This window comes from Neopelma chrysocephalum, unplaced genomic scaffold (assembly GCF_003984885.1).
Source record: "Neopelma chrysocephalum unplaced genomic scaffold, ASM398488v2 Primary Assembly neopelma1_73, whole genome shotgun sequence".
Classification (NCBI taxonomy): Eukaryota; Metazoa; Chordata; class Aves; order Passeriformes; family Pipridae; genus Neopelma; species Neopelma chrysocephalum.
The window spans coordinates 171506-192434 of NW_020897733.1; the positions used below are offsets into that span (position 1 = coordinate 171506).

The window sequence follows — 20929 nt, forward strand, 5'->3', positions numbered from 1 at the left end:
ACACACACACACACACACACACACACACACACACACACACACACACATTACGGTATGAAGAAGCTCAGTTTGCTTTTTATTCCCTCCCTCCCCAATGCCCCCCCGCCTTCTTCTTTTCTATAATCATTGCAAAACAGGAACAAATGAGTGTGTCACTTTAAACCATGAAACCACTTAGTCCGTAAAGACAGATTTGGCGTCTTTGTGCTGGCAGTGACAGGCCAGCGTCGCTCCATAGTGATCCCACTGTTCTCCTCGGCCCCGCACCCCGCCGCCGCTCCCCACCCCCTCCCAGATTTGCTCCGTGTTTGCCTGCCTCTGTTTTTGTGGTTGGTAACCAGCAGAAGAATGGAATGGATTTAATGATTTGTTGGCTGTGGTGCTGGCATGATTAAGTCAATAAAGCTGCAAGCTGAAAACAGTGTAGTTACAGTATATGACTTTAACCTTGTTAATGCATGTTTATGTCCTCCTGCCCACTGTATAGCTGTACATTGCATAAAGAAGATCTGACCAATCTTTAACCCATTAAATAATTCATAAAGTGAGAGCAGACATCAGCTACTTGCAGAGCGGATCAGTAACCATGGGGTCAGCAATAACTTTGGCTCCCTGGACCATATCCAGCATGTTTAAACTCTGGTGATGTCACCAGGCAAGCTTCTAACCTTAATCATTTGGATGGGAACAAAGGGAAGTTAACTGTTGACATGCGGTGTCTCTGCTGAAGAAACACTTGCGAGCGTTCTGCAACATCTTTGCCTCACAGGGAACGTGGCCGAGCTCCAGCCTCCAAGCTCCTTTTGTACGCTTCCCTCCCTCCTTACAGCAAAAGTGTGGCTGGCCAAATGTTCAAAGGCACATGTTTCTTAGACTCCTATTATCTTAAGTGACAGAGACACCAAAATCCCACAGAATTTCAGAGAAATCTTGGCTGACGTGAGAGGATGGTATTTGGAGGCACTTGGAAGGTTTTCTTCATTGTGGATAAATTTCAAATGAAAAATGTCTCCTGGCATGTAAATGATGGAGAAGGACATATAATGGGGATGGAGCAGGGCAAAGCTAGGGATGCAGGAGAGGGTGTGGAGTGAAACTGAATGGTTCTTACAGAAGTAAAAAGTTGTCATGATAAAATATCAAGCAGGACTTGCAGAAAAATCCTAGGATTCTCACCAATAACTGGCTCAGCCAGCCTCTTCTTTTTGTACCAGGCAAAACACAGGGCTGACATGTCCTAGCAGCCAACCCTCCCTACACAGCTCCCAGCTGGGCACTGAGGGATTCTCCAGGTGCAGCAATGCTATTGGAGCAGCATCTTTTGCGGCACATAAGGGTCGAGTCACGGGATCACAGGGCATGTGGCTGGGACATGCTGCGCTCCACTGGGCTGTGCAGCCAGGTTGGAGGCCCTGGGGGACCATTACAACTCGGTGTAGTTTAGTGCTGTGCTGAGATGCAACCAGCTGCGGCCGGACCCGGGGGAGGGATGCAGAGAGGAGAACATGACAGTGCTTGTACATGGAGTGAAGCAGGAAAAGCCCTTCCACCTCTCACCGGTGAGCAGCAAGAAGCTGCCGCGGGTCTGTGGGGTCATAATCCAAGGGCATGGGAAAGGCGCCATTTCAGGAGCCTGGAGATGTAAGCCCCATGCTGCCCCAGGAAATTACCCTCATCCCCCTTTTCTGGGACTAACTTTAATTCCTTTTGGAGGGAACCTGAGACAGAGGGAGCAATGAAGTGGCTTGCCCGTAGTCACAGGAAGAATCTACATGTGACAGAACCAGACCTGGTCTTGTAGCCCAAGTCCATAAGGGATGGCTTTGGCCTGTGACTCAGCTGCAAAACAAACTCACCATTCAGGATCACCTCCTTTAGAGACTTGGGAGTTCACCTGTAATGATCCCATTTTCCACGTCTCCTCTGACAAATTGCATGCTCAGAGTCTCATGAGCTGACCCTTCACTTCATGTCCAGAGGGACACTTCTTGTGCAGCTGAACTCCTCAGAGGCCTCAATGCCTGTCTGCACGGCACAGAGCCAGGGGTGTTTGCAAACAGACCTCCACGATGTGCACATCTTCATGACTGGGGCTACTGAGGCTATTAAAGGCACCCAGGTAAAAACTCTCACATGGTTATTTGTGAGCCAGATGGCTGCGTACAGCAGAGTGTATCTCAGAATCCACCACATCCGCCCAGTAATGAATTTTCCAGGTGCCAAAAGATAGGCACCTTGTGTTGGAGATTAGAGCCAGGACCTTCAGTCTGTTGTTGCCAGAATCTGCAAACAGAGATTGGGAGTGAGACTGACCCCCAGAGCTAGTGCTGATTATTCTCAGTCACTCAGTTTCTTTATGGGTGCGTTATTGAAGACTCTCAATTTAATTTACTCTGCCTTTCTTTTTCTCAGTTTGGGTTTTTCTGTAATCCAGAACAGCAGTCTCTACATCAGAGAAGATGCTCCAGAGTTTGTGGCGAATCAAATCTGATCTGAGGAGAAATTCCATGTTCCGTTTCCTTTGTTTTTAGCTCGGAACATTGTGCGATGCGCCTGAAAATCTTTCTTTACCGGTCTGTTGATTTCGATGAATGAACCCACGTACACCCAGTGATGTTTTATTATCACTCACCCACCATAGGGTATAGAGCAGCTGGTAATTTTTGTGCATTGACTGCATTTTTTTTCTGCTTGATGGAAAACAGAGTTTCTCCAAGCATATGCTAATGCTGAATGGGGGGATCCCAACTTCTGACCCATAGCTAATATCCTGCAAGTCACATGAAGCTTCCATGGATTCTTGAGCTGGAGTTCGAAATGCCTATGTTATCAGCAAATAAACACCATTAATTGCTTCTAACATGACATGCAGTGGTTAAAGACAAGATCCTTATTAATATGTGTGTATATCAGCCTTTTCAGTGTGTATGAGGGGGAGTATGAAGTGGTAAAATTATTTAAAATTAGTGGGGAGTATTTACAGGAAGGCATAAAGAACTGTCAGTTGAGGAAAGCAGCATTTTATGTTCTTGTCCCGGATGACCTTGCTCCAAGGACAAATCAGAGCTTGATGAAATGAAGCTGCAGATGGCTAGTGATCTCAACTCTGTAATAATGAAATGACACCAGAAAAAAATGAGACATCTACAGTTTGTAAATACAATCTGAATGGAAGGGGAGAAAAGGGATTTTTTTAAGGGGAAATTGAGTTGACTTGGTTACAACAGTTCAGCTTCGGGTGTTTTAATAATAATTTCCATTTAAAAACATAATGGAAGTGCTCCTTGTTCCCCATACTCAAGGTCACCTTAATACATTTTTCTTTTTTAACATGTCAATATCTTGGTTTCAAAATTTTGATCATGAGGACTACCTAGTCTCAGCCTACTTTGTATCCATTATTTTAGCATATTATTGATCACAGCATTTTGTTTTGTAAGTCATGGTGGTGATTTTTGACATCTGATACAACCCTTTTTAGATGTTTGACTAGTTTCGTCTGTTAAGAGAGAATAAGGTTTTGAGAGGTTTAACACTGAAAAAGTGATGTGATACTTTGTGCCAGAGCACGCTGTGTTTGTGCACTTACATGAGAAATCAGGAGTAAATCTGCTGGGTTTTGCATGCAGGCAGGTTTTCATGCAAAGGACTTCTGAGCAACCAACTGCTATTGAGAGTGAACGCTTGGGCATCTGCCTCTGCAAATTGATCCTTTGCGTGCAAAGGAAAAGGAAAATTCATGGCAACGTTAACTTGGAGAAAGCAGGGGATTTGCAGAGTCTCAGTGATACAGATCACCTCACTGCAGCTCGCAGAGCTTTTCAGAAATGGGCAGGTAGAGAACTGATTTATCCTATTTGCTCAAGATTTTATGACTTTCACTTCATTAGTGTGAAATCTTCAGGTTTTTGTTGGTTTTTTTTTTTCAGATCTTTTTTGCTCCCCCTAATATATAAATTCACCAACCAGTCATTGCATTTCCCTGTAGCAGCTTCTGCCGGGTGTTGAGCTAACTTGGCTCCTTTGGAATCTCATCGACACCTCTGAGAGCATGCCTTGACATAACACAAGGATTACTTGAGTCAAACCACTTTACAGATACGAGATGTTGTAGTTTGTCATCACAGCTAATGCAACCTTGCAGAGACAGGCAGAAGGACTACCAGCTGAAATTGGGTGAGATAAATACAGTTTTAGATTATCTCATTGAATTTATAGGCAAGCTGCCCTCCATGGCAATGAGAGCGTGGTGTCAAGGGTTGGAGAATCATGACAGCTGTACAAGCCAAATATAAATATTTTGTTCTTTGCAGAGAATTCAATTTTGGATCTTGACTGTATGTTATACAGACAGGTACAAAACACCCATCTCTGCATCTTTGGGTGTATACACAGAAAAACAGAAACAGACACAGTTTATGTTAAACAATGGTGGGGAAGGATGAGTCCAACCCTAGACTGCTGCTCTCAGGTGAAAGAAAAGTGTGTTAACACTGTGGGCACCCAGTTCCCACTGCCATCAGGAGTCTGGTACAGCCTCCGTGGGTCTCCGGTCTTCCTGAAAGGTTTGCCTTGCGCTTGGGATGGTGGATTAAAGCTGGTCTCCAGGCTGCCTTCACCCATGGCCTGGGAGTTCACCTGGGCCAGAGGATCCACTTGCAGGGGAGCTGCTGTTGCTGGAATCTTGATCATGCCTCTTTACAAGCAGCACGGTTCCTGGGAGGTTGTGTGTGTCTGTGACACACTACCTCTCCCATCTGGGTTGTCCCTCAGGCTCTTGGCTGCTCCCAAAGCTGTTTCCTATGTTCCTTCTAACAACATGATGCCTCACTGCTTGATTTCCACGTGCCTGCTAGAGGATGCATTTTCATCTAAGAGAAAAATCACTATTGCAATAATTCACTCTGGATTTTCTGTCTTTCTGTTGCTCTGATTGCTGTTGCTCTTCAATGACATGTTTTGATGGATGAAACCCATTCTGAAAATATTGGTAGAGTCTTTGCATAAAAGGGTTAATTAATTTCATTAATTTTTTTAAGAGGGGAAGTGGACTAAGTTCTTATTAAAATTGTGAGTGCGTTAAAATTGCACTCTGGATACTTCGATGGGATTTTGTTTTGTTTTGAACAGCACGCAGTATAAGAACAGCTATAGGGAAATGAGTGTTTCATCTGCTTTGCTTTAAGGCAGGAAGGTCCTGATACAATTGCTAGCCAGGTGTGGTGATCTTGTCACTGCTCCTAGCAAAGAAGGGGGACTACCTTTCAAGGAAGCTGTGAATGCTTGTGAGGTATGAAAAGAAAGAAAAACTTAAAAGAACTTTTTTTTTAACAAAACTGTATACCCACAGATCACTTACAGTCTTCAAACAAAGCCTTTTCCTGACTGACAGCCCCCACGATAAGCTTAGAAACTTGAGTCTGGCAGTATTTCACAGGCTTGTGTATCAAGTAAATGGGTGAAAGATGGGTAAAAAAAAAACCCAGATCCACTGAACTGCACAGTTTGTTTTATCAATGTTCATACATTGTGCTAAAGCAAACACGCAAACAAACTGAAAGCTTTGGAGTATTTCTAAGCTGAAAGGCTGTTTTATCTTGAAGAGCATCTCTGAATTGCCAGCAGAATAGAGGAGGGAAAAAAGACAGAAAACTTCCAAAGAGTAAATGGAGAGTTTTGTTAAAGGTGAGAAGCCGAGGCAACCCCTGACTTCTGTGTGAAGCAAATGACAGTGGCATCTCACAGACATCACACTCTTGAGTGGGCTGGCATGATCCTTCTGCCAAACCATGACCCCAGATTTTGTTTACCTTATTTTTATACATTGGCCAAACAGATTCACCATCTTAGTATCTAAGTGGACTAACAGCTGTGGAGGCCGTGATCCTTCTTTGTAAAGGTGGCATCAAGGTTTCTTATGGGTCCACCCATAAGTACACTTCAGGGGTCTACATGTGGCTTCTGTGTGGTTCTAAAACATGAAACTCGTAAAACCATAAAATTGGGTGAGGCATCTTTAATGCTATTAGTGTTTTATTTGCTTAGTCTGTACTGCTTGTAGAGTGGTTGTGCCTATGAGTCTCGTTCCTGGGCTTCAGAGCAAAGTGCTGCCCAAGCATGAAGTCCCCACCACGGAGATGCAGCGCAGCTCCTGGACAGGGTGGGCAGGTGGGAGTGCAGGGAGTAGAGGGGAACAAGGGGCATTAGTTTGAAACCAGTATTTGCATTTCCTCAGCAGAGTGCAGAACTTCCCGTACGTAACACATGTTCTTAAAATACAGAACACAACTGGGTTGGTGAAACTTCACCCCACCCCTAGAGAAGAGCTGTCCCTGCCGAGAGCACAAATCCCCCCGGAGCCCCAGCCCAGCAGCAGGGGCCTGGGAGCGGGTCAGTGGCAGTGGCTCTGCTCAAGTCCTGTAGCCATGGTTTTCTGGTTTTGTTTCTTGTTTACTGTGTGATGTCTTGGTAAATACTTCAAACTAAGTTATCTTTGGTTACCAAAAAAAAAAGTCGAACTGGTGGAAAAAGCAGTCCCCTTCTCATATTTACAGCAAACATCCACCCTGGGTGACCATTGCCTTTGGTCTTTTGCTTTTATGCTGCAGCTCATCTCAACAACCCTTCTGCTTTAAGCTCTGTAATCCCTGGATTCAGCTGGATGCCCCACTGGAAGTGGAGGGGATATTTCTCAAATTAGCAGTGTCTTTTGCAATGGAATAAACTTTTTAAATGCAGGTACTAGAAGCATTTTTAATTAGCCACGTTTCCTTTCTTCCACTGCTGCTAATGCTTTCAGTGAGGAAGTGCAGCCTTTTCCCAACTCTGCAAATATCTACCGAAATTTGCAGTGCTGCCTGCCTCTCTCAGTAACCTTGCTGTGACCTGGTTATCTGTTAGAACCACAAAGAATTCAGTCTCTAATTAGTCCATCTGTTAACTATTGAAATTCATGACTTAGTTTTATTGTCTGAGTCTTTACCATAATGCTGAATGGTCTCACCTGGCAGCTTATTTCTTATAAAGCAAATGTGCCTTTCCAAGAGCCATTTTGGTGCAGATAACTGTCTTTTCAGCATTGGACAAATGACTCTGTCTAGCAGCCTGCAGTCCCCTTCCTGCCCTCACTGAAATAAATTGTACATCTCGAATAGCTCTGGGCTTAAGTCAATACAATTTAACATGTACAATTTCTTTGTTATATTCTTTGGAGTTACACCGTAAGAGCAGATGGGAAAGTTTAATAATGATAAATGAGTTTAGTGTTTTCACATAGTCCTAAAAAACAATGAATGCTCTTTATTGAAGATTAGAGGGATTTTTACATACTTGCCAAGGAGTGATTAAAGCTCTGGTTTAGATCCTTGGAAAGTCTTGCTTTTAAATTCTTTTTGGACTGTTTGTTAATGAGGATTCAGAGGAATTAGGGGCCATAAATTTCCTCATTCTCGCTTAAGTGAAGCCACAAAGTGATTACTGGATATGTAACTAAGTGCTGAGGACTGAAGTTTATCAACCACGTTCACGCAGAACAGTTCATCTCCACGCTTATTTGCTGCAGTTGTGCATCTTGTACATAGTCAGATGATGTGTCTGGGCAGGTCGAGCTCGCCAGTGGATTTTTGGAAGGATGTAGGTTCATGAATGGAGGTGGTAGGTCTCAGTGGGACTGCTTGCACACCTTCCATCAGGCGGTTGCCTGAGTGGTTTGTTGGACCAGGCCCACGCTCACTACTGGGCGTGGGAATAGGCAGATGTGTTTGCCCATCGTGCACAGCTGGGCGGCTGCGGGGCACTGGTTTCACTGGGCTGTGCAGTGGCTTTTACAAGTGCAGTCAGTGGTGGAACACTGACAAGAGCAGTATGCATTCCTGCAAGCCTGGAGCCTGATTCTCTCCTCCTTGCTCTTGAAACTGGCGCACAAGATACGAAGTCAAAACTGCACAGTTAGTCCCAGTGCCTTTTTGAAATTGCCCCACTGGGAAGCCCAGGGAGTGCTGCAGGAGCTCCAGACCTGCTGCGTGAAACTTTGCCTGGCAACAAGAACACATGTTTTCAAACACGTTCTCCAATTCCAGGTCTGTGTGGTCTGCCAGTTGGTTAGGGATTCTGCCCATATTAATATGGGGTTTGGGAGGGGAGAATGGCAAAAAACCCCTGATACCTACACGCAAATGTCTTTTTTTTTTTTAAGTCAAAGAATCAGAACCCCCTGTAGCCATCTGTGCCCTCCATTGTACAGCTCAGCCACATGGCCCCTTGGGTGGGAACACCCACTTCCATCATTCCCAGCTTCGGCACCAGAATCCTCTCTTTGCTGTCTTCCTGCATTTTATAGTGGAATTGTCCAAACTACAGATGAGTTAAGATTATGGCTGGTTTGGCTTAGCCTTACTATGGGAAGGAAAGTGATTTTTCTTGGGGAGCGATGAAAAGGAAAAATGTTTAAAGTTCATTAACCTTTGGTACAGATAGCAGTGTCCTTTAGACTACACCAGAGCTATTCTTAGTCATGACGTGCAAGTGGTTATTTTTTATTGTACAGGAATACAGTAGTTCCCACTAGTGGTGAAAAGAGAGAACTTTTTCCTTTTCCTTTTTGGTTGTTTTTTTTTTTGGCTTAACCTAAATGTGAACTTGTAGAAGGCAAGATTTTGAATTAATTCCTTGTCTTTCTATCTATGCTATTTTGTCCTAATTTCCCCCAAAGCAAACTGTATATCTATAGATTGTTTCTTTACTGGCTAATTAAGTGTTATACAACTTTGCTCTGAAAAACTCAACAACCCATTCTGTGTATTTGCAAATGAACTTCACTGATTGTCATTATTGCTATAGGGTGCCTGCAGAAAATCCCATATAATTAAGCTGTTGTACCGCCACAGCACCAGAGCAACAATTAGTAATGTGATTTACACTTCTTTACCATTAATAATATGGAAAAATCAACATTATTTTCTTGATGATGTTTAGGAGAAATTAGAATGAGGTGGACATGATTAGGAAAAGAGACTTTAATGTTATGACTTGTTAATGCAATAGCCCAAAGCAAGACATCAGAATGATTGTCCTTGCACTAAACTCGTTTGCTTCAGTAAGCACAGACCCTCTGCACGCAACAAGACAAGTTTGGAGGAAATTGGATAGATGGCAGGGATTTTGGTGGTATGAACATTTCAGTGTCTTTCATGTGCAGAGAACACAAACTGAATCCCTCCACTTTCAAATATTCCCCCAGAGGCAATCTGCATTATTCAAAGCTTAACTGTGGCTGCAGAATCCTGTCTGACATGAAAGCAGAGTGCCAGCTTTACGTGAACTTTCATATTTACATCTGTAGTAAATCATATTTACTTTTTTTCCTCCCCTTCTCTTTTTCTGTGGGAGAGAGTAAAATGGGTAGGAGGGAAGGGGGAGGAGGAGAGATGTCCAGCAGAATTGTAAGCAAAGCACCGGTAATAAAATCTAGTCTTATGAGACTGCCCATGAATAGGAATGATAATGAGAGCAGTGATGAGCTGCAGGTTTGTGTCTTTTAGTAAATTATCTAGCAGGCATCTACATTTCATCAATTGTGCTTTTGCATAATAGACCAAAGTACTACAACAAAAGGAGGCACCATAAAAATGAGTAATTTCAGTGACCTTCTTGGTAATCCCTCTTACAAAGAATATCTTGGAAGGAGTTGGGTGATTCCTCATGGTGAAGCCTTTGTGGAAAGGTGCCCCAGGCCTGAGAAGCTTTCCTGGTGACAAATGCCTTCCAAGGCTTTCTTCTGGCCACTCTGAAACATGGCTCGTATCCTGTTTTCTCCATCTGAGCATGCTTCTAATTGTCAGATGTCAAAAGGCAACAACCATTTTCTTCTTGCTTATCTCCTGATAACATTGATTCTCAAACAAAGGATGTGGGCTTCCATTCTGAAAACAAAGGAAGCATGGCCCAGCTAAGGATGCTGGATATAATATACATACTTCTGCCTGCCAATAATAACAAAACATCATAAATAATGTAGAAGCTGGATGTGAAAACGGAGAATAGAGAATACGCTGGTGCTGCTGTTCCTGGATACAGCACTCACAGATTCTTGTCCTCAGTGAGGCCTTGACTTATTCCCTCATTTTGCTCTTGTATTTCCCTGAATACCTGCCAGCTCTTAAGAAGTTTGGACTTCAGTAATTTGGGGGTTTTTTTCCATTTTGGGTCGTGTCTTCATCATGTTCTTGAATTTTTTTCTCTTCTCCCCAACATGCTCTTTCTTTGGAGGCAAGTCCTCAGCTGTCAAAGCCAACTCAGATCGTCCACTGAGAACTTACAACAAGGCTGGTTTGCACCAGGCAGGATTTGGACCCACTGCATTCATTACTGATTTGTGTCCAGGCATTTTTTCATATTCTCCTTTCCTTTCTCAATGACCTCTCCTCATTCCTCTGATCAGGGAACCCACAAAAACCACTTCAATTCCAGGCCCACATTTTCCTCATCTCTCTGAGTCCCTGGTCTGATGGCACCTTTCCCCCTCTTCTCTCTTTAGTTTGCTCTTTTTCTGTAGCCTTCCCTGTTACATTCACATGCCAAATCCTACCCTGATGCAACTTTCCTTTCCGTCTGTCTTTCAGTGTAACAGTTGGAGAACTGGTGGGAAATGTGACGCTTTACTCACTGCCAGCCAGGCAGCCCTGACTGCAGCAGTGGTAGTGAATCAGTCCCACAGCCTTGGGCTACTCCTGAAGAATTTTGGATTAACCTTTTGCTTGTCTCACTTCTTGTACTGATGCTCAGATATCAGAGCAGTCCCCTGCACCTCACTGTAACACGCAGGTCCTTGTGAATCCATGAGGTGTTTTGGCCTTGGGACAGCCAAAGACCAGAGAGAGGGCATCAGCAGAGAGGATAAGAGCTTCTGTTGTTACCTCCCTGATGAGATTAATTTTCTTTTTTCCGTCTTTCTTGGCAGGATCAAAATCCTGGAATTGTTGCCAGACTTCAGGAGCCAGGCTCCATCCCAAGTGGGGGCTCTGTGCCGGCACCAGCCACGGTCAATGGGTACACGATGAGGAACCATTTACTGAAGCAGCAAATAATTAAGCGACAGCTGATGCAGGTACGATGCCGAGTGCCTCTGTGGGGTGCTGTGCTGTCCCCCTCACTGGGAATGACAGGATGGAGTGGAATGAGGAAATCATCAGTCAGCAAACACCAGGGAGTGACCCTGGAATTGCTAGGCTGAGTCAGACTAAGGCTGTGGTGAGTCTAGGCCAAGAGAAGCCAAGGCCAAGTCCTGCTCAGCGAGTCTGAGTGCAGATCTGCCCCCGCACATGCAAGGGAAGGATTTGGTCACCTCCATATTCCTGCCGTCATCCTTGGTCAGCCACAGAGCTGGGAGGGAAGATGCAGAGCAGGGAGGCTTGGAGAGTGAGTCAGCCTCAGGAGAGATGTTCTCCTTGCTTGCCTTTCTCTCTGGTTCCCTGGGGATTTACCAGAGCAGATGCTAGACTCCAGTTTGTCCAGAACTTGACTGGTCTCTTTAGCAACAGAAGCCCCTGTAGGATGTTTGTAATAAGCTGTGTGAGGAAGCCAGGGTGGGGGAATCCCACAGATGAGTTGGGTGAGGCAGCTCTGACCATGTGCCTCTGACTTTCTGAGTGTGCTGCTCGATTTGGGTCAAGGAGACCCATTTCTGCGGATGAGAAATGAGATGAGAAGTAGCTCAGTAAAACCCTCAGTGAAGCCGTGTCCTTCCCATTGATCAAACTCCCTTTCAAAGCCAACTCTGCCTCCCTGATATTGTTTGGCTTCAAGTTTTACTGGGCCTCTCTAACACAGCAGGAGCCAGCCCCCAGCTCCCACCATCCACAGACAGCTCCCCAGGTCACAGCTACTGTTCACAGCAGGGATGGGAGAGCAGTGGTGGGTTCTGGGTTCTGGTTCAAATCAGGTCACTTGGAGTAACCCAGCAATTCCTTGCTGAGGGAGCACCTGCTGTGGATCCCTGGCTCCCTGTGTTCTGCTTAAAAGTGGCAACCAGCTCACAGGGGGGTGGTACACATGGGCAGAGCCATCCTCCAGACAGGGTAAAGGCCACCAGTGCTCTCCCGCTTGTGTGTGTGTCCCTGCAATGCTGCCACACAGTCTGGTCACTAATGGACTTCTGGGCATTTCTTGTCCCCGGATCTGGTGCTTCAGAGAACACATCCAAATAGTCAGCACTAGAGGCGCTGGGGAGATGCCAGGATTCCTGCAGCCTCCAGCTGCAGTGCACTTCACTCATGGGCTGATGAACATGGGAGTCTCCATGTTTGTCCAGCTCCCCTTTGCCTGCCTGCACAGCATCTGCTGAAGGCTGCGCTTCCCAATGCTGGGCTGTCATCGGGGCACCTTAGCAAGAAGGGCCATGTGAGCAATTATGGTCTGAAATGAACTGTCTGGGCTGAGTCTCATCAGAGGAGGTGGGGGGGGTGTATGGGAGAGGTTGTTAATGATAATAGTGGCTACACTTCAAGTGTCTGCTGCTCTTCTTGCTTGTCAAGAGACTACAACTTGACTATTATGCCCCTTGTTTTCCAGGAAAAGCAGAGACAAAACATGCTGGGAGTCACATCTGAGCAGAGGAGTTTGTTTGCGGCTCAGCAGATAAACCAGTTTCAAGGTAAGGAGGGAAATGGCATGCTATGAAAATCCTTAAGAAGACAGGGCCTGGGGTCTAGTTAAATACGGACACTTAATGTTTCTCTGCCCTGAATTAAAAGCATTTCACATTTTACCACATATCTTGAGATACCCCAATTTCCTTATGGCTCCAGTATAACTCTGTTACAAAGAACACAGAGGAGAGGCCCATGACATGGAAGAGAAAGAGCAGGAGTTTTTAAAGGTTCTGCCACATTTCCAGAGTACTCACAGTGTCTCTCTGCCCACAGCTGTGCAGCAGCCCATTCCTGCTGACTGCAACCAGGTGATGCCGGCTCCTCCGCCCAACCACCGCATGCTGCCTTCAAACCCGGCCATGCTGCAGAGCACCCTGGGCTCTGGCATGGCCCCAGCCACCGCCAGCCAGAGCAGCGGGACGATGGTGATGATTCCACACAACCCTGGCAAGCAGCAGGGGATTTTCCCACCTAATTCTGACTTTAACATCCCGCTGCGGCCAAGCCAGAACTCACTGGGCATGAACTCGGGGTGCCAGACAGTGCACAGCCACTCCACTGTGCGGCCGGGAATGCCGATGGGAGGCTTCAGTTCTGGTTCCTTAACAAATCACTCTGCAACACAGCAACACTTGAGGCAGCCGAGTATGCCAAGAATCCCCAATGTCTACCCCAACTCATCTGGCCAGATGTGGACACCGACTACTGTGCCAAGGATGCCAAATCAAAGCCAAATGGATACCAGCATGCAGCAGTTCTCTGGGAACACGCTCTTCTCCAAACAGAGCGTGAGGCCAAGCACGCCGGGTCAGGCGTTCTCCCAGCAGGCCGTGGTGCCGCCGAATCAGATCGCTCCCGGCGTGCAGGTCAGGCAGATGCAGAAACTGAGCATGGGACAGTCTGGCCAGGGCTTGAGCTCGATGAGTAATCAGAACTTGAGACACAATTTAACCAGGGGACCATTGCCAGCCATGAATGTTATGAAATCGGTGCCACAGGGAGTGTCCAGTTTTAACCACCTCAATCCCGCCCCAGGCCTCGGCCCACCGAGCTACCCTTCCACTGGGCAGCCGCCCGATGCCTTCAGCAGGATGAGCGCTGCCACCGAGCTGCCGCAGTACGACTTCGTGTCCCAGCACAGCAATTCCATCCTGCCCGCCAACTGCAGCGACACCGACTTCCTCGACTCCCTCATGAAGAACAGCAGCAGCAGCAACGACGAAGAGTGGTTGAACAATCTGACAATGATAGATGACATTTTGGGACAGCACGCTCAAAGCTCTGGACACGTTTAGCTCGGAGAGAAGCAGCCTCGTTGTAAATAACTCGCATATGGCTTCGAACAGAACAGACAACCCATGAAAGCCGCCACCTCGTTCAATACAGAGTGAACAGACTCAGCCAGTTCTTTGCCTGCATCAAAGCTTAATATTGGCAGTTTTTCAGATGACTGTATATATTTGAATATTTTGTAAATTATGTTTTCCTAAACCTTAAATGTAGAAGTATTTATACTTCTTTGCTGGACTCTTTGTAAATAAATCTATAGCATAACTTTTGGTTTTATTATAGGGATTTCATTATACCTTGTTATAAATATGCAAATAATATTGTTAGTTTCAGTAATACTGTGTATTACAGCATAAAATACTTATGTTTTTGACATAACTTAACACATGATCTAGGGGTGTCATTGCAACCAGACTAAGCAGAAATCAAATGTGGCATCTGTTCTCTCATATCAAGAGGAAAGATTGAAAAGTTGCATTAAAAAAAAATAAAATCCCTAAAAGGAGCTGCTGATTCCCCCGCAGCTCAGTCTTGCAGCCCAGTCCTGGTATGTAGGTCCCATCCAGGCCCCCAGTGTGTACAGGGATCTGTCTACAGAGATCCCTTTGCCAGATCCTGGGCATGTTCTCAGCTTGATACACTCCAGTAGGTCAATTCGACCCTGACGACGCGCCATCACTGTCCTGCGGTGAGCGTGTGGTTGTGACGTTCCAGCTGCTGACCAGGGTGTGTCCATGTGCCCGGGGGCTGCAGGACTGGGGGCTCAGCGTGGCGTGGCCCGTGATGGATCACACTGAAGAGGAGGCACTGCCCGGCCTCCAGCCGCTGAACCCGTCAGCGAAAAGGTAGCTCTGGTTTGTGCACCTCTGCCATGTATATTTGTAGTGTACAGGTGATTTGTTCCTGGTTTTAAGGCTTTTCATAATTTCTGTTTTAATGTGAGACTTTTTTCAGGGGAAAAGTCTATAAACATTAATAGTTAATTTTTGATGTTTTTCTGTCAGCTACTATTGTCCTATGTATATTTAAGAGTCTGTTTATAAAAGATTCACTGTACTGTAAACTTCTTAAAATGTTCATACTTTGTGTAATCATATTTTAATAGTCACGTCATACTTCGCAATACATTTGTAATATAACGTCAGCTTCAAGCACAGAATGTTTTTTTCTTCATACCATAATAAACTGCCAGGGGAAAATTGCATATCCTTTATGTGCTCATTTCTCAGCTACAGCATTTCGTACCTGCAGATATTTGAATTAATTTGATTTGTCCAGGATGCTACAACGTCAATCTAATAACATGTACAAATGTGTATGTGCTGTTAGTAGAAGCAGTGTGCTAGATGGAGAGTTGAAGCAGGCTTTAATTTTATTTTAAGATGGGATTGCTTAGGTCCGCTGTCCTTTTCCAGTGTAATTATAGGTGAATGTGAAATTAATCTCTGTTGGTTTTTTGGTTGTTTTTTTTTTTTACATAGCACCGTGTTTATTTAAGTGACAGTTCTCGTGTATAAACACCAAGGGTGAGGTGGTGAGGAGGGGACCTTGCTCGTTCCGTGACGCCTGCGAGGGCAGTGGCAGGTATGGAATGTCACTCCTTTGACACAGAAATTGCCTGATTGGAGAGCTGGTGCCTGTCCTGGGGGAGAACAGGCTGGGAGGAAGGGTAGGAAGGAACAGGAAAATTTTAGTAACGTTAAATAAGTGCACAAATAGAATCTGGAGCTATAATTGCCTCCATTTAACCGAGCCAGACGCCGCCCCAGCTTCCTAGAGCTGGTGCAGAAAATGTGTCGGTGCTGCCCTTTGTCCCAGGCGTGCTGTGGGCATGGCAAGGCTGAGGAAATCTCCTGGGGGGATTCCATGCTGAAGGGAGGGGTTTGGCAAGGTCATTCTTATCCTGGAATGGGTCATTCCAGAAGACTGTTCTCCAGAGCTGGATGGCAGAAAACAGCTCCTGGAGTAAAAAATGAGAGGGGATGTTCAGGGTTTAAAGCAGTTGGGCCCACACTCTGCTGGTGGTGCTCACATGGGGAGGAGACCACTCCAAGTAAAACCACCCCAGGGATGTCAGATCCTTCTGGCTTCCTGAAGGCACTGACAGGTCCTCACGGAGCAGCTCTGAGGGGAATGACCCCAACCAGCTTTGTCTCGAGACTGGTATGTACTTGTATGAAACCAGGGCAAGGAGGAAAGAAGCCAGTTTTTCCAGCAAAGGAAACCAAACAATTGCCCAAAACAGGCTGTAGAACTGGGTAAGTGTCTGAAAGAGGCAGAAATGCTGACTTGCCTCTGGACAGCAGAGAGGGGGAGAAATGCCCGCGAGTGCGTCTGTGGTGAGGACAAAGGTGAGTTTATTTGGCTGTGAAAACTGGCACCGTTTCAGCAGCTTTTCTGTCACGAGCTGTGTCCTGCCAGGACACAGGGAGCTTCAGGCAGCAGCAGATCTGACCACAGGTCTGGATCCAGAGGCGCCTGAGCCCTCCAGGCCAACAGAACAGCAGGCACTGGTGGCAGAGAAGGCTACTGCCTGCACACTCCTCTTTGGGATATTAATAAAAATAGCAAAAGTGCCATCTTTTCCTTCTTCATTTTGTTTGTGTCAATGCACACTTCAGTTTTTCAGTTCTGCAGGATTTGGGTTAAAAATAGTGCAGGGAGGATGTCTTCAAAAGCCAAATGTTCCCCACAGAATTTACAGAAAACAGTTTATCTTGTACCTGTGTTGTGTACCCACTTATTTTCACTCTGGTGGGGTTTTTTTGTTTGTTTGGGTTTTTTGTTTGTTTGGGTTTTTATCTAGCTTTTCAGCTGGTAGAGCTTTTCACCCCTCCATATCCCAGTTCCTTGCGCCTGAAAGGGAATGATGATCCTTCTTTGCCACAGAGGTGGTGTGAAGAGTCAGGACTATATCAAGCTTGGAAGAAGAACAGGACTAAGTATAATTATTATTATCCTGCTGTCTCTGGTTGCACTTGAAACTGCTGATTAGTAAACATGTCTTTTGGGGAGTTGGCACAACCGCAGTGGCCAGTGCCCTGCTTGGGTTGCAGCCCAAGAGTGGGGCTGCTGCCTCTCTCTGGGTCAGCCGGCGGCTCAGGCTGGAGCACAGGCACAGGGATGTGTGGGGTGAAGGCATAATGACTGTGGAGGAACGTTGCAGGAATTGGAGCATCAGCACAGCAGTCCTGGTTGGTGTCACAGTTAATGATCACAATAAATTGTCTGTTTTGTTCTGTAAAAAAATACCTCTGTCTGTACTTTGCCTTCCCTTTTCTTCTCTCTGTTTAAAGTGTGAAAATGCCCAAAGTCTCATTCTGCCTTCGCTCTCATGGTCTGTGTCACTAAGGTGAATAGTTACAGCTAGTGAGGGCTAGTGAAGGAGTAGGACTAAATATGTCTGCATGGTTCTCCTGCTGTGTTTACTGGACCAGCAGATCACCCCACAAGACATACATAGACTTATGCCACAAGCCAAATTCTGCTGCCTCACATGCAGTGTAAACACGGAATTGATCTCCTGAAGGCAGTGGTACAGCATGGGATTTGCACAAACATTAATAAGAGCATCATCTGGTACTGTGGCAGTGCAAACTGAATTTGGATCTCTAGAATAGTTACAAGGGATGAAGTGTCTGACAGCTCTTGCTGTTGAAAGCCATCATTTATTTTCTGTACAAGTTACGTCACCAGACTGCCCTCATAATTATGGCCATGAAAACAGAGGCAAGGCAGTAAGCTTTTCCTCTTGGGTTCTAAAATAACATCAAATGCCTATAAAGGCCAGAATTTCCGAAGACCTGAGCTCACTAAAAGCCTGCTCACAGAAGGGTTAGTAGGATAGGTAAGCCAGACTTGCTACGGAAAAATTATCTTTGTGGATTGTATTAATCTAAAGCAGCCCATTTATGACAAGGGCAAAACAGAAAAACACACTCATTCCTATCAGACAGTACGCAGGGAGCACCCAGGAATAGATGTTGTGGGAGCCTGGATCAGACAATTTCCCTGGGAAACATAGCCCTGACTTATGCAGAACCTGAGCCCTGCTGCTCAGTGGCTCTCTAGGATTGATTACATGTCTGTCCTAAGAAGCTTTCAACAAAGGAAGCTGCATTGATGTTGAAGTGTAAGGTCAAGCTCCCCTCTTGTGTAGGATGTTGTAAATCAGGAGCTATTCCACTGCCTGCCGCAGGGTAACCCCTGATTTACACCACTCTGGGAACAGAGCGAGCACCTGGCAAGAAGCTGGCACTCGTCTCGTGGTCCTGCCTGGATGGCCCCGCACGGTGGGAGAGGTGCCGCAGATGTGCGGGGTGGCCCCAAGAGAGGACGCGCTCCGTGCTGGCACCTGGTCACAGGGCAGGCAAGGACGAGGGGAGGAGTGAGGACGAGCGGCCGGTCACTGCACCGGCTCTGCCTCCTTTTCTGCTGCCGTCTGCACTGACGGGCAGGTGGCACACGGCCCCGGGGGGACACTTGGCCCTGGCACATCTGCCCAGCCAGCTATTCAGGCTGAGCTCAGGTTTTGGTGCTTAATGCCAAATTAATGCCTGTTTCACCTTCTATTCCCTGCTGTATATATAGCATATTTTAAAAAAATATATAAAAGAGTCTGGAAGAGAGTGAGGTGTTTTAAATACCAATAAGGGTCTCTCCTGGGCAAGCTAAAACAGAAGTACTGGTTGGCAGCTGCAGGAGTTACTGAGAACTTGAGACTCTGGCTGGTCAAGAGGCCTCCTGTGTACAATCTTGCATGAAACCGGGGACAGGCGCCTTATTAAAGCAGTTGGGCTGAAACCACTGGTGCTGTAGTTAATCACAGCCATTTTTGTTGCTCCCTCCCGTCTCACTCGATGGGTTTGTAGCGCTGTGCAGAACAAATACACTGTTTTATGCGTCTCGATCCGTTTCCCATTACGCGGCAGGTCTGGGACTTTGCTTTCGTCCTCGTTCTGCCCAAGGCAGCCACTTGCCTGACGAGGGTCTGTGCAGTGTGGGGCTGTGTGATTTGGGCTGTGTGTGCTGGTGCTGGGCCGTGTGCCCCCTGTGTAACCACATGCACGTGACCATGTGCATGGTGAGGCCATGGAGGCCGATTTCTTTGCTTTCTGGAGCTCAGGAAGTAGAGACATTTGGAAATTTTTTTTTGTTTTTATCAAGGTTGGCATTACAGTAGTCTGGGTTGCATCACAGCTATGTGTCAATTAAAACAACCCACAGCTACAGCAGTGATTTGTCCCCACAGCCCAAAGGGCCCTTTGCTGCGTGGATGAACCCCGCTGCCAGTCTCAACATGTATCAAAGCCAGAAACCAGGTAAGAAGCTCCTGAGGTTTGTGCATCACATTGTTTTTGTCCTTATCAAGGTTTTTGATGCTGCAATTTAATGTCTGAGCTTTAAACAACCTGGCTGGAGAAAAAAAAAAAGAAATGCCATTTAAGCTCAAAGTTGGATTTGTATTAAAAAAGGACATTTTAATTATTCTGATGTTGCCTTAATCCCTTTTCAAGGAATAAAAGGACCCGCATGCTGACCCTGCTGGGTTCCACGTCCTGGAGCTGTGCTGTGTTTGATGAATGGTTGGGACAGACAAGACCCAGGGCAGTGGCAGGGGTGGTGAGACTGGTCTATTTTCACTCCCTGAGGGGTAACCAGCCTGAAGCTATAAAGCTGTAAAATATCTTTTTTCTTTGCTAGTATAGAGCTGTGCTTGACTCCATCCAGCTGCAGAAACATGCTTTGTTTCAAGTTTACAGACTGCTCCTTGTCAGCCCTGCCGACTTTGTATGGCAGCCAGGGAAACAGAATTACCTGGGAGACCGAGACCCTTGTTTCTTTCCTCTTCTCAGCCCATAAATTATTATTCTCCCTCACCTATTAGCTGGCTGGACTATTTGCCTAAGCGGTTCCCATTAACCCCCTGTTTGAGCCTCACAATCCTTAATAAATATATATGTTTTCCTGTGCTCTTTCAGGATAGTTGATGATGTCCATTAACAGCAGGGGACCGTGAGGCACAAAAGGCTCAGGACTTGAATCCCAAAGATATTTAAGTGCCTAATGAGGCAGGCAGACACCAGTAGGATTTTTCAAGTGTGGTTAAGCAGGACCAGCAGCTACTTCTTGCAGGCAGTGGATTGTGTATTCCTGTCAGTGGCTGTGCACAGCTTTGGACTTTGTTTTACAGTTCTGGGAGGATAAGCTGGTTGTTTCTGTATGGCTTGTTGTGGGCAAAATGGGACTGTGAGTCAGGGCCCTTGGTGTCTTAATTTTCCAACCTCAAGAGCCAGTTGGCTCATTCTGGCCAGGGAGAGCATGCAGCCCAGCAGGTAGGCAGTGGAGGATGAGCCATGGATTTCACCTCTCTCCTGTGCAAGCACTTTGCTTTACTCAATGCCTTGTTCCCACCTCTGGGACATGGCACACCTTGTCCTGCCAGAGGGCTTGGGCTCACGTGAAAACGGGAGTGGGTCACTCTTCTTGGCCAATATTCCTGCCTACAAACTCTTCTAAAGTGCCACCTGTGCATCTTGAAGAGCAGGTAGAGTCCTACTTCAAGCCTCCAGATATTTACTCTGCTAAGGTTTTTGGTTTATAATATGTGGTACACTACTAATACTAATGCAGCAAGTACCCAGACAGCTATCAGGGGAAAGAAGACCTGTGTGGAGATAGCAGGAGAAAAGGGGCAAATTTTAGTTTTGATCCAACTCCAGAGGAAGCAGAAGGTGAAATGAAGGAGGGAGGGAGCACAAATACACTGGAGACAGCATGGCTAGAGCTTCACTTACAGCCCCAAGTGACCCCTCCTCCTAGGGACAGATCCTGTGGCACAGTCACATCCCCACCCAGACCAGGGCGTGCAGAAATGTAATGGTGTTTCTTTGTTAGTGGAGAGCTGGATATGAGAGGGTGGGTTTGCACTGCTCATTGCTGTGGAATACTCTTTTGCTGCTTTGCAGAGCCCATTCCTTCCTTCAAGGTGG

At 46.2% G+C, this 20929-nt stretch overlaps 1 protein-coding gene across 3 annotated transcripts in view; it reads left to right on the forward strand.

The window, feature by feature from the left end:
- Nucleotides 1-19118, forward strand: part of MAMLD1 (mastermind like domain containing 1) — an 85790-nt gene extending 66672 nt beyond the window's left edge. For 2 of the 3 annotated variants that reach the window (XM_027687083.1, XM_027687084.1), the window contains exons 3-5: nucleotides 10958-11104; nucleotides 12568-12649; nucleotides 12921-16471. In XM_027687083.1, the coding sequence (XP_027542884.1) occupies nucleotides 10958-11104; nucleotides 12568-12649; nucleotides 12921-13942 (1251 nt within the window). In that variant the 3' untranslated portion in view covers nucleotides 13943-16471. Of the gene's footprint in view, nucleotides 1-10957; nucleotides 11105-12567; nucleotides 12650-12920; nucleotides 16472-19103 lie in introns of those variants that run through there. The other variant, XR_003534851.1, reaches the window with a different exon arrangement.
- Nucleotides 19119-20929: the final 1811 nt, after the last annotated feature.